This window comes from Lissotriton vulgaris, chromosome 2_1 (genome assembly GCF_964263255.1).
Source record: "Lissotriton vulgaris chromosome 2_1, aLisVul1.2, whole genome shotgun sequence".
Classification (NCBI taxonomy): domain Eukaryota; kingdom Metazoa; phylum Chordata; class Amphibia; order Caudata; family Salamandridae; genus Lissotriton; species Lissotriton vulgaris.
In genome coordinates, this window is record NC_141687.1 from 694,907,424 (window position 1) to 694,920,503 (window position 13,080).

Consider the following 13,080-nt stretch of genomic DNA (forward strand, 5'->3'; position numbering starts at 1 on the left):
ATGATGGAGGATTGGTATCTCCTTCAGGGGTCTCTCTCGATATCCCAGTCACCTGCGAGGGTAGACCGGAAGCGCCGGGACTGGATTTCTCTGCACGAGAAAGGCAGCGGCTTCTCTTCATCGCGTCGAGGAAGGAGGGGTGACAGCGTCCGCGGGCAGCTGGAATCTGCTGGATGTCTTCGCAGAGGACGGCTGTACAGCTCCTTAAGCGTACTGCACCATAGTTCGCGCTGTAGCGGCGATAATGGTAATCAGCAGCTTCACCACCACAGGATAGCAGGCTGCAGCGACAGAGTGCTAGTTTTTACCAACACAGGGTCATGCAGGCAGCTGGCATCAGCAACAGTAGCTTGCAGCTCACATTGCTTAAGGCAACGTTGGTAATATTTATACCTGACAGGTGCCGGGTTTGACGCAAGTTTGCTGGACATAAGACGTCAATTAAAGATGTCACTAGGAAGTGACAGTTATCAGTTGCTCATTAGAGTTCCATTACTAATCAAAACATAGCAAGCGGGGATTTCCAGGTTTGCTAAGTTTTTATCTTGTTGAAGAACTCGGAGTGTTATCTAGGAATATCAGATAGTGACTGCTGCTCTGTCATTGCACTAATTGGTCGCAAAGGAAGTAGCAGAGAGTCATGCTGGAATGTGGCTCTGTTCGTGTGAGGCCAGAGATGACTTTTCAGAAAATCGCACTTGAACGGTTATGCCAATATAGGGAATAAATGGATTTATAGCCGAATAGGGGCATAAGGTCACAGTATCGATCAGGAACCTAGATAAGCACGCAACAGTCTGTAGGACGGACTGGCAACGTTCAATCCTTAACGGGCTTTCATGAAGCTCCTGGCTCAATTGATTACTGGTCTAGATGGGTACGGGGAATCAATCTCCCACTGCAGGCGCTGATAAATCCGAAAAAAGAGTCTTTGTCAAGCGAGCACCGCTTGACAAAGACCCCGTTGTGAGACAACCAGTAACCCTCTTCTCCGTTGGAGTCGAAACGTAGACCGTCTTTTCAAAAACGGTGGTCGCTTGACAAAGACTCTTTTTTCGGATTTATCAGCGCCTGAAGTGGGAGATTTTTTTCAAAAACTCCACATGATCTATTTTTATGTGTTCTGTTCACACTTTGTTGTATATTTGAATTTTCTTGAACTACTCCGACCACTTATGTAAATGTACTGCACCATTGACCCAGGCCACGTGGTTTTTACTTGGGCATAACCCCGTAAAAACTCAACACTCCCACAGAATGCAGCGCACCTCTGCTTCATCAATATTTACAGAGTGATGGACACATATTACTGTCCCTGATTGTAGTTAACAAAGAAACTGATTCCTGCCCGAAGGGATGTAGCTATGACCCCTGCACTGTGATTTATAAGCCTACCTTGTATCTATTTCTGGAAAAGATTATTCATTTTGCAGTATTGACAATTGCAATTTTTGGTACTTTGAATCACATTACTGTTGTTTTATTAGGGTCAAATATCATGTGGTGTCACTTCTTATTATGCCAATGGGTCGACGGCAAGGTGATGTAGAGTAACCCCGAACTGCATGTCAAGGACACGATCTCCACTCCTGGACTTTCAGGTGATAAGCAAATGCATTCTGGGTGTTGTGGTCTTAGCTTACTTTCATTTAATTAATCAGAATAACACACCCAAAAGCAATAATTGGTCGGTTAAAAGCCCAAGGCTAAGAACATTGCCTGTCATGACATGCAGTTGGGTAGTTAAGATGCTGCGTCCTTGTATGTCATAGTGGGTTACCATGCAATGGGATGTTCCTTCCGTTACCCATATATGTTTTTAATGATTCCGGTGACGTAGAACTGGCACCGAGAAGACAGGCGCTGTGCTGGCTTCCCCCTCCCCTGAACGCATCCACTTTGGGTTTAACTAATCCCTTTATATTTTTTCTGAGTTTTCAATTTTGTTTCTTTTAATAAACCCTTTCTGCTGAATCAATTATTGTACATTATCGATTCAGTGCATTGGTAAGTACAGGAAAACCCACAGATGTGGAAATTATATTAGGCATATTTGAGCGTTTATCAGACCTACAGAGGGGAAAGAATGGGCCCCAAACTAATAATACCATGGGTTTTGTTTTGAACGGCATGCTTCGTTTAAGAGCTCTGATTACAATAAATATATAATTTTCCATGCAGTCTGCTTTTAGTAGCTCGCTAAATGAAGTTGCTGCCCCTCCAGGGATATGTGCATCTGTTTGTTTTCAGTTTTCAATGGTTTGATGATTGTAGTCTCTGCCAAAACCTCTTTAAAAACCCATCTGCGAGGCATGCTTACATTTGAGATTTCATCTGCGGCGGGGTCTCTGGAATTTGTGTTGCTGCACACAAGCGCTGGCCCGCCATGGCAGTCTCCTCAGCCGTGATGCTTTAAAATGGCTACCGTGGCTATGACGACAGCGATGAGGACGGGCCTGTTTTTGGATGGGAGTTTGTGAGTTTAAATAACAGCTCTAGACTAAATGCCACCATTTGAAAGTAACATATGTTCGGATTGGTACAGCAGTACGGTTGTGCCTGTGAGACAGACGTAGGGCAGCTGGCGTATGGTTGTGTGAGAGGGCATTTCTGTCTAATGCTAGTACCTGTCAGAGGAGTTCATAGAAAACTGTTTAAATTCGGAATTTATTGAGATACAGTACAGTCAGTGGGGAACGTCAGCCATTTTGTTTTTAATTAAGAAAAAGTTACTGCCAGGTTTTCGGAAAGATGGCACCTGTCTGGGCTGTGCTTCCAGACATAGCACTATTTGGCACACGTTGGTACCCACTGAGCTCATCAGAGATTGTGAGGTATACATTCACAGGGAATGACTTAAAATGAACTAATGCATTTACATAGATCTCTTTGAACATACCATACAATGTAGATGATGTCTTATTTCACTTTACCGTTCAGGACTAGCAACAGGCGTATTCACCCACTGATGTCCACGTAACTGATGTACCAGGGCCTTTCCTGATGCGGTGGGGATCTGCTCTAACAAGATGGGCACTGTCCATCCTCCTTACCAAAGAAAATATGCGCCATTAAATTTACTTTTCTCCTTCTTTCAGCACGGATGGACTACAGATTCGCACTAGTTACCACAATATTTAATTATTGAAAAATACCTCCATCTTAATTAATTGAGTGCATGGCCACAAAGTCTAACATAACCCTGCCATTAACAAATATTAACTCGTAAATGTATACTTTGTTTTACATTACATTTATAGCCCAAGCTGTTCGCATATGGGTTGGCTATCTAAAGTATTACATTTAGCTGGAAAGGCTTCGCAAACAAGCGAAGACTCTCTGTAAACATAGCAAGAGTCTGACACATTTGTCCGCTACTGAGAAAAAACTACAACACATTCTCATTTTTGGATACTATATTGGTTTTACACCTAAAAACTTGTCTAATCTTCCTGGTTCAGGATTCTTAAAAAGATGAAAAATACTTCATTCTAGTTGAGGCCCTCTCCTATTTCAGAATCTTCAATCCAAGGTTCTCCCTTCCTTCCTAGGGACACTTGGAGTGGGCCCTACCGAGACAATGTCAAAGACAGGATAACCTCAGAATAAAGAACCAGCCTCGTGAGGACCCTCTGGGGGAAGAGCCTGATTTCAATCATGGATTGCAACTCAGCGCAACACAATACTATACAGCTCTCATCCGACCCGTAAGAGGATCAATCTATAGGTGAATAATAAGTCCAAAAAACGTCTTGGAAACAGAGCTTAATGGGGTGTCATTTTTCAAACTCTCTGGGATTCGCCCTCCTTTTATCGGGTAAAGTACGTAGACACATTGCCAGCTCAGCCGCCCTCATATCCCGCAGGCATGTGGTAACGCACCCATTGGAACACCCAGGGATACTTCCTGCCAATTGTTTTCTAAGGTTCTAGTTTCAATAAAGCCCAGCTACTAATGGATCCCCCTGATCTGGTCCTCTAGGGCCACTAGAGTCACCTGGGCTCTCCCAGGTGACTTGACCAGGCAAAAACATTGTACATTACATAAAAATGGAAGTGGAATCTGGTATTACAATGGAGCGTTGAGAACTGGGGCAATACTGAAACACGGGCAAAAATATGGAAACTGTCTAGCTACAAATGTGTGTGGGGGGGGGCAATATAGAAACTGAATTAATAATGTACCCTTTTCACACTGGAGCAATGTTAACAGTAGCACCAAGTCAGGGTCTGTAGCCTAATACATGACTTTACTGCCTCAGGTCTGCGCCTGTAACAATAGTAAACTCAGGATAATGTGCAACTTGCACCAGTCTAGCATTTGAATCAACCCTCCCTGCACCCTGAGCAGGGACCAGTCTCCTTGTAAAATGAGGAGTCTTGGTCATTTTAAGCAATCATGGTCACCAATGACAAATTGATATTTTGAGCAGCGCCACCCACAGCCCACTGGTGCAATGACCATCTCATAGATCCCTCGAACAAACCTCTAGCACAATTGACCCCAGACTGAAATGTGAGAATACATAAAAAAAATTGATTGTGTGACTGTTTCCAGGCATATGGTGATTTACCAATTACTTGTAATGGACTGTACGCCACCTTAGAGACACCATGGAGCACAGAGAAACCAAATCAGATCTTATTGTATTTGCTTGCACTTACTTGTAAATGTGCTATTTAATGGCACAGGAACAGCATTTATTTATTGTTTTAAACTTTCCGTTAGCATTGTCATGCTGCAAGAGGATGTGTTGGTGTTTACAAAAATACAAATGTAGTGTCATTTACCAATTTATAAAGACCCAAAGCAAGTAGAAAGTACTCACATATACCATTTCAGAAACTATCAAACCATTTCAGAAACTATCAGCCGGATAAAGTTTTGGGCAAATACAATTTAAATTTCCAATTTTCTGTTCAAGTAAGTCTTGCTCCTAGCCATTCGATGGAATTCAATAGAACTGAGAAATGTAACCTTGATGGGTATCTGTATTTGGTAACATAAGAGATTACAGGAGTTGTTTGGGCTGTCTATCAGTGGCCATCAAAACTAATATGGCGTCCTTCATAATGAAAAGTCCACTGCCACACAACCCTGTGTCATCTTTCAATGCCCAGTCCTGGATATAAACTTTGGTGCTGTGATACCTTTATTGACGGTCGGACATACGCTTCACAACAATATACCGCATACACCTAAATGTAGTTGGACCTTAAGTAGCAATCAGCCCAGCAACAGATTGCCTTACACAATATTTAAAGGCGGTAAAAAGCAACTTTGGTATTTTTTTCGTTGTTCTCCAGTCTGAGTGTGTTTCTACAAAAACCGAGTACCTAATCTCACAAACTCCTCCAGATTATCTATTTTTTTTAGCCCCAGAGACATTAAGTAATAAAATTTTGCAGTGAATGTCGCTGTTGAGTTCAAATTCCGAACCTGTGAACTTTCAAATGACTGTGACAATTTCACTTGGTACAAATACACACCTACCATCCACAATGAACAGACAGAGGCTTCCACTTAAACTTTATGTTGCAAAGATACTGTACATACAAAAGCGTGGGTAGTAATGCAATTATAAGAGGTTATTTCAACCTCAATGTAAGTTTGCAAAGGCAGATATGGACCACCATGTGTATTCCATTTTTTGTGGATCAAATGCAGGCATCTCCATGTTGTCTACCAAGTGTTTCCTGCAATGTATTGATTTCGACAAGTTTCGATGCGTTTAACAGGCATTGAAATGACTAGAAAAGGTCTTCTCCTGGGCTTGATACAGACTGGATGGTAATTGGTGGTTATGGTGAAACACCAATTGTGGCAGGTGAATTTTAAAACGGGTGGATTGATAATGCCTGTCAGAATTTCATCAAGCTGTTGAGCATAGCCAGCCTGACTCATCGCAAGAATATTCAGAATGGCTTGTCACGCAAGAAATTGAGCCAGATTAAATATTTTACAGCATAGTTTAAAAAACATACACATTGGGCAAAAAGCCATAGGTTTGGTTGGCTCTCACGAATAGGAAACTATGGAGTGTTCCAGTGCTTGCACGCGTCCAGGTATGCCATAGTGATCCCCATAAAGTGTAGTGTCGAACATCAGCACAGATACACAGTAGACAAACACCTCAGCCACAATACTGAAGAACTGCCTTAAAGAAGGTGTCACTTGACCACTGAAAAAGTGATGTTTAACATAGCATGAGTAGAAATGTAAGCTGCTTTAAAAGCTGTTTGTGCAGACTTTTACACCGAAAGTTGTTCCTGCTCCAGTTTAAATTCACGTGCTACAACTGTATAAATCATGGCCTGAATAGATATCGCATGCCAAGGTGCCGCCAACATAGTCCAGTCTACTTCCATACACATTAGGGTGCTGATTAAATATTCCAATGACTTCTAATGACATCATTGTTAATACGCCAGCCTACCAAGGAATGACAATGACAAATGGAAACGTCTTTCCCCAAAAAATTGATTTACAAAAAAATACCACTATCAAATGTCGGACTGCTGCCGCCATTCTATACTACTACCATAATATTATATTATCATCATAATAGTCAGACCGGGACTTCTTTCTCATGTGCCTCATACTCCCACTAGAGATTACAAGCGCCAAGCCGAGTTCTTCTACCACACAGTCACGGCTGGTCCAGCAAATCAGTAGTGGGGCAGGGGCTGTGAGGGCAGGTGAAGGCCGGGGGAGTGAGGGAGGTGGGATGCGAATGGGGGGGGATATTTTTGTTTTTTAAATCACTTACCCACCGGCATGCCAGCTCTTCAGCCCTCTTTCTGGTTTCTACTGGAACAGGAAGCAGTATAGTCCCCCCTTAGCCAATCACAATGCTGCAATGCAGTGTTGCGATTGGTAAGCACCCAGGCTCCCCTAAGCCAATCACAACACTGCAATGCAACGCAGTGATTGGTCTGAGTGCCGTGGCTCGGCGCTCAGATGGGGAATGGAAGCCTGGACATGTTCTCCACCTAGGCTGTAATGCAGCCTGGGTGCAGAACATGCTAAGTGTGCATGAATGTTTGGCCGGCCCCCACTTCTCCCCCCGCGCAGCCTAACCCAGCCCCACAAAACTGCCCAAGCACAGAAAAATAAAATGATAATACCATCACATTATTAGCATTTAATTTTTCCTTTCTGCCACACCTGCTGCCAGATGACAGTTGTTTCAAACACACACAGAGGTTCTCCCTCTATATGACATCTACACACACCTACATCATGCACACCCACACATGCACCAACAGACAGGCAATCATGAACAGGCACACACTCAGCCAGAACGCACACAGACACCCAGTTATCTCTCTGGGGCTTGTTTGCTCAACTCCTCCTCACCTGCCTTCCTTCACTCAGTGAATCTTCTGCTTTACCTTCAGGACCATACCTGATAACTGCTCTTTTTCACCAACAGTGAAGGCGGCTTTGTAACTGTAGATTGCTCCTTCCTTAGCCAATCCTTTGGAGGCACGCTTCTCAAACCAGTAGCAGCTGGTGCTGGTGAAGATTGGTGGGGGGAAGGGGTACGGGCGAGGGACAACAAATAACATTTAAAAAAAGAACTTGTCTGCCACATTGTGCTCTTCTACTGCAGGCAAAGGCTCCTAGACTTCCCTGCTGCAAATCCTGATGCTGCTCTCATGCTTGTCAGGATTGTCTTGAGTGCCCTGAATTTGCTTTCCCAGTGAGACTGGGAGCCTGTGCCTGCTGTCTCCAACCCAGCAACATAGTTCAGGTAGGAGACAGCTTCAGTGCCCATGTCGGTTTGGCCATCCTCAGATGACAGGCCAAACCCACACATTTACTGATATCAGTGCATACCACTCCTCCTCCAGTGACTGTCATCCCCCTGACACCGCCTCCAGAGACTCGGCCAGGAAAAGAATAATAAAACGATAATATTGTTTTATTTCTCCTTTTCTGCCGTTTTAAGGCCGCTGGCGGGGGGGGGGGGCAATCCTCCGCCATAGCGGAGGAGCAGCTGCTGTCGCAAACTGATGTCTGGGTCACCTTTCCCTCATTCGTTTCCCAGACCATTACTGCCATGCATGGAGAAAATCTATCCCTTTGCCTCAGCCGTGACTGATGACAGAGAATGGAAAAGCTACTAGGGATATTCTACCTAACCTTCACATTGAGGTTCCCATCAGCCTGTTGTGCGCAATTGATGGCCTTCTTGAGACGACAGCAGCTGTTACATCAGTGTGTGTGGGAGTTTCCCTACCATCGCTCCTCTTCCTGCCAGGAGAGCCTTCGTCGCCTAGGGATTCTCACAAGTCCATTCTCCAACATGATAGAACTACTAGCTCACCATTTGGCAAACCCTCTTCCGTATCACATTATAGTGTCTTGCAGGGAGCACAGTGAGTGCTCTATAAGCAGGCTCCTTTGTATGGACAGGTGTGGGGGCAAAGCCCCATGACAACCCAAAGCGTCTGGCCTTACAGCCAGGTTACCAGGGCCCCCCTGTTGCCCGTGTAATATTGGTACCACAGGGATGCACCCAATACACTTGAGCAGCAAATAGGCCTTACTCAAGCAAAGGGCATTACACATGCCAAGATTAAATGAACTAAATTCATAGTAGTAGATTGCCCATGAATTAAATGCACTGGTAAAACCTATCAGCTAGAAGTTTAAAGCATATACATGGTCAGCAGCTGTCAAAGAAAAAACACAAGAAATACCAACATGGATGTTTCCAGGGCTGGCTCTAGGGCAGTGCCACCGGTGCCACTGCACTGGGTTCTGACTTCGGGGAGGGGTGCTGTGTTTGATTCCTGGCCTCCAGCAATTTTCAGGCAACAATAAAAATGTCAAGCTTACTCCTGTGATTACTGTACTTCGTGGCAAGAGATCTGAGTTTGGTCTAGTTGAGGTTCTGACTCGCTGAATGGTAGCACAGAGGGTTAATATGTCTGCTCAATCTCAATTTATTTATTATGATTTAGGATTCCGAAAAATTCCACATAAAATACAAAATAAAACATCATTTCATACATAAAAAGATGCAAATATAAAATTACAAGTTCAATTTTATACTCAAAAACATCAATTTAAAAATAAACAATTTATTTTCTTCACTAGTCTAAGCACTACAGTGGTCGACACAATTTCAAGGCAGATGCGCTTGCAACTGAAACAGGCTTCTTTCGATTAGAACACACTATGGACTATCACACAAACCTACTTAAGTGAGGTACGCAGAAGAAATGATATGCGGTTGTAATCCAATATACAAATATCAAACAACTCAATTAGTAAAAAAAGCTTCTTTTAGGGAAATAATCACAGTATAATACTAGCAGCAGGAAATTTTTATAAAGTGCTTGAAAAAGTGCTAATGCATTAAATATCCTCTCCAGGACATTTTTTACCAATGACTAACTAGCAGCAATGTATCTCATGAGATACAGGTGGTAAATCATATATCATAAAAAGTGCAAGTGCTCTGTGCGATTTTTTAGGAAAATATGCCTGCTGCAAAGAACATGTAGCATGCAGAACACAAACTGCACATAATGTAAATAAATAGGTGAGTGGGTTACTGCTTTTGAAAGGTACATCCTTTTGTTACTTGCAATTTATAAGTTACTATCCTAATATGGAACAGTGAGCTATTAGCGTTCATCAAAGAACTGCTTGCACACTGCTAAGTATAGATTAGAGCACAGATTAATGTTGCAAAAAGGGTTAATTTGGGTAGAAACCGATTCTTATTACTAAAGAGAACCCCCAACTATGGGGTTCCTTTTAAAATTCTTTGTTTGTGCTTCTCTAGACCATGCACTTTTAAACTACACTGCCTACCAATATGGATGATGTCACTCCTACACCTTGTACTCCTTTGGCTTACACACTACTTCCTATCCGCTAATTTACAAACCTACGATTGATTGTCTCTGTGTAATGTATGTGTGATGCAAAGTGGTCTGACACCTTACACTGTTAGGAGTGGCGCTATATAACTAAAAGCATCTGAGAGAGAGGGATTATGGAGACTTGGGCACTATTAAAGGGTGATAGGGAGGGAATCTGTGGTGGAGCTGGTCATGGGGGGTCCCAACAAACATTGTCGCACTGGTAACCACTAGCGCTAAAAGCCGGCCCTGGAGGTTTCAGTACACAAGACATACGTCGTTTGTTGCAGAGAAAGCATTACCTTCAGCGGCGATACAGTCTTTTCCTCACGTTCATCATCTGAGGAGCTGCTGTAGTCGCCATTCACATAGGCTCTGCCAGATAGGCGTTTTGAAGCTGAAAAATGAAATGGAACAAAATATCTATAAAGCTATTTTGGGCACATGAACGATGCCGTCTCTGCATGCATGGCGCAGATGCCCCCCAACTCTTCCGGCTGCACTGAGAGCTAATCTTCTACTTGGCAGGGTTTGTTAATTTAGTCCATGGCCCTTGTCCATTTCTAAAAGGTTCATTGCGTGTGTTCATAATTTTTTAAAACGTACAAAGCGTGGTGCATAAATTAATTATGCTCAGCACCAATTAGGCATGATGATAGTGCACGAATGCTCTGAGAATTGAAACCCAAGATTGTAGGTGTGTGGCTTAAGCCAGGCCCCCCTATGATTGCGCAAGACCAAGGATACAGTGTAATTGAAGACAAAAAGTCAGTGCCAGCCCTTAAACAAATTACTCTTCTGTGCTCGGCAGCATCTGGCACCCATTTTTAGTAAATGACATCTGCTCACTGTAAAATAGCTGGCGTCTGAAAGTCTGGTCATATAAAAAAACATCACATGTAATCAGAAGCAAATGCACTGGGAGGCCGAGCTTTTATCACACAGGCCCTTACAACATAAATATTTCATTAATAATGTCCAAACAAATGTCAGTTTTATTTTTCTAGCTCGAGAGTGTTATCACCTCGTTGAACCGATGATTAAAATGTCATGAATGAAAGAAAAATGCATACATCACACCAGCAAGATATATTAGGCGGATCTGGTGCTCATGTCAAAGGATTTTCGCTGGAGCATACACTGATTCTGCTGATAAATACAATCTGATTTACAAGACAATGCAATTATGATTTCCAGAGCAGCTGCAAAGGCAGGAAGAGTGGTATTCTTTTTTTCTTCTCATTGCCCATCTACACCACTATTTTTTATTATTTTAATTTTTCTTATTTAAATCTGAGCGTAGTCCCAACACTACAGTGGGGACCTCAAAATCACAGTGAAGCTCAGACGTTATACTCAGAATGTATGTTAATTCAAAGCAGAGCCATTTATTGACCTCACAAAGTACATCTTTTCTTTAACATACAAGAACTTGAGTGGCCTGTCTGCTGTGGCAATGAAGATCTGTACAGAGTGTGGTACAGAAAGCCAGAAGGAAAGGATATTAACACAAGAGTACCTGTCTGACAGAGCCCTGCCCTCTGGGCTACAACTAAAGAGAATTAGAAAATGGAAAGAAAACAATGATGACAAATCTGATGATTTTAGTATACAAAAACTAACTCCACCCAGTATCAAACACAAGGTAAGTTAATAAAATGAACTTCCCACAAAGCTTAAACACTTAGGACTTTCATTAATCAAATCTTTAAAAAGGAAAATGATCAACCATTTAAAAAAGAAAATGGGTTTACGTAATGTGTGTTCCATGTCTACCACAATCTGTAAAGGAGTGTTTGAAATGGGATTCCTGGTTGGCTGAGTATGGACGCAGGCCAGCCAGGAACCACCACCCTAGTCAAGGAAAACTAGCTACACACTAAAAGATAACTTGTGCTCACCCTCTGGTAGCTTGGCATAGAGCAGTCAGGCTTACCTAAAGAGGCAGTGTGTAAAGTATTTTAGCAAACCCACACACACACAGAGTAATAGAATGAATACACCACAAAAAAAGACTCCACAAAGTTTAGAAAAATAGAGCATAGTTATCTGAGTAAAATGTGACTAAAATGATAAAACTCCAGTCAGCAGTAGTTGAGATATGAATTTTTAAAGATTAAATGCAAAAATAGTGCTTAGAAGTCACAAGCGGCCAAAGGGTTACTTGAGGTCGCGAGGGACTGGTGCTAATACAAAGTTCAAACCGACCAGGATGGAGGGCAGGGCCCGCTGAGGAAGTATCTTGAATGGAGCAAAGAGGCTGAGGGCTCGATGCGTAGATCTTTTCCACGCAGTCAGGTCGCAGAACCGTGGTCAAGCTTCGCTGAAGTGAAGGCAATTCCTCATTTTCGGGATGCGCAGGCTGTAGAACAGCTGTTGTGGAACAGCCTTGGCGTTACTGTCGAAGGGCGATGCATCGGTTCCACTTGGTACAGTGTGGTGACAATGCATCGGTTTTGAGAAAACAGCTGCAGAATCCACTTTTGAGGCCCAGAACTTGGAGGGGGCACCTGAGGCATAAGTAGGACTTACAGAAGGCAGAGCCCAGCAGCAAAATTGCAGATAGGCACTGAAACTTCAGAAAACAGGAGGAAAGCCAGCAAGCCTTTGGAGATATCTTGGAGGGAAGGCAGAGTCCAGCTCTCTTTCAGCAGAGTCAGGGAGCAGCACGCCACAGGGTAACAAGCAGAAAAGCAGCCCTTCCAGAAAATCAGGCCAGTTGAGTCCTTTAAGCAGCACAGCAGTCCTTCTGAGAGAAGTTCAGTTCAAGATCCCGAACTGTTTTATTTCAGGGGGTCAGAGACCCGGTACTTATACCCAAAAGTGCCTTTGATGTGGGGATTGACTTCAAAGCAACTCTCTGAAGTGCACAAGAATCCCGTTCAACTCAGTCAGCTAGGCTATCTGTTGGCCGTAAATCAGTGCTTTGTATGTGGACAGGACACAACCTATTGAAGAATAAGTATCAGCCCCTCCCATTCCTCCCTAACCAAATATACCCACCAGAATGCAGATGAGCCTCACCTTAATGTGTTTGTGGCTATCTACAGGAAATGCACAAAGTGTAGCGGTTACTCAGCCCAGATGTGTCTTGGAGACAGGCTGTCAGACACAAAGATCGGTAAGTACAGAGAAATGTCTACTTTCTAAAAGTGCATTTCTGAAACCGTGATGTTAAATCCAACGTAACCAGTTAGG

General features: G+C 43.1%; 1 protein-coding gene across 6 annotated transcripts in view; it reads right to left on the reverse strand.

Annotated features, from left to right (window-relative positions):
* MICAL2 (microtubule associated monooxygenase, calponin and LIM domain containing 2) overlaps positions 1 to 13,080 on the reverse strand; it is a 906,862-nt gene that overhangs the window by 165,456 nt on the left and 728,326 nt on the right. For all 6 annotated transcript variants that reach the window (XM_086955940.1, XM_086955941.1, XM_086955938.1 and 3 more), the window contains one exon: positions 10,185 to 10,279. In XM_086955940.1, coding sequence (XP_086812066.1) covers positions 10,185 to 10,279 — 95 coding nt within the window. The remainder of the gene's footprint in view (positions 1 to 10,184; positions 10,280 to 13,080) is intronic.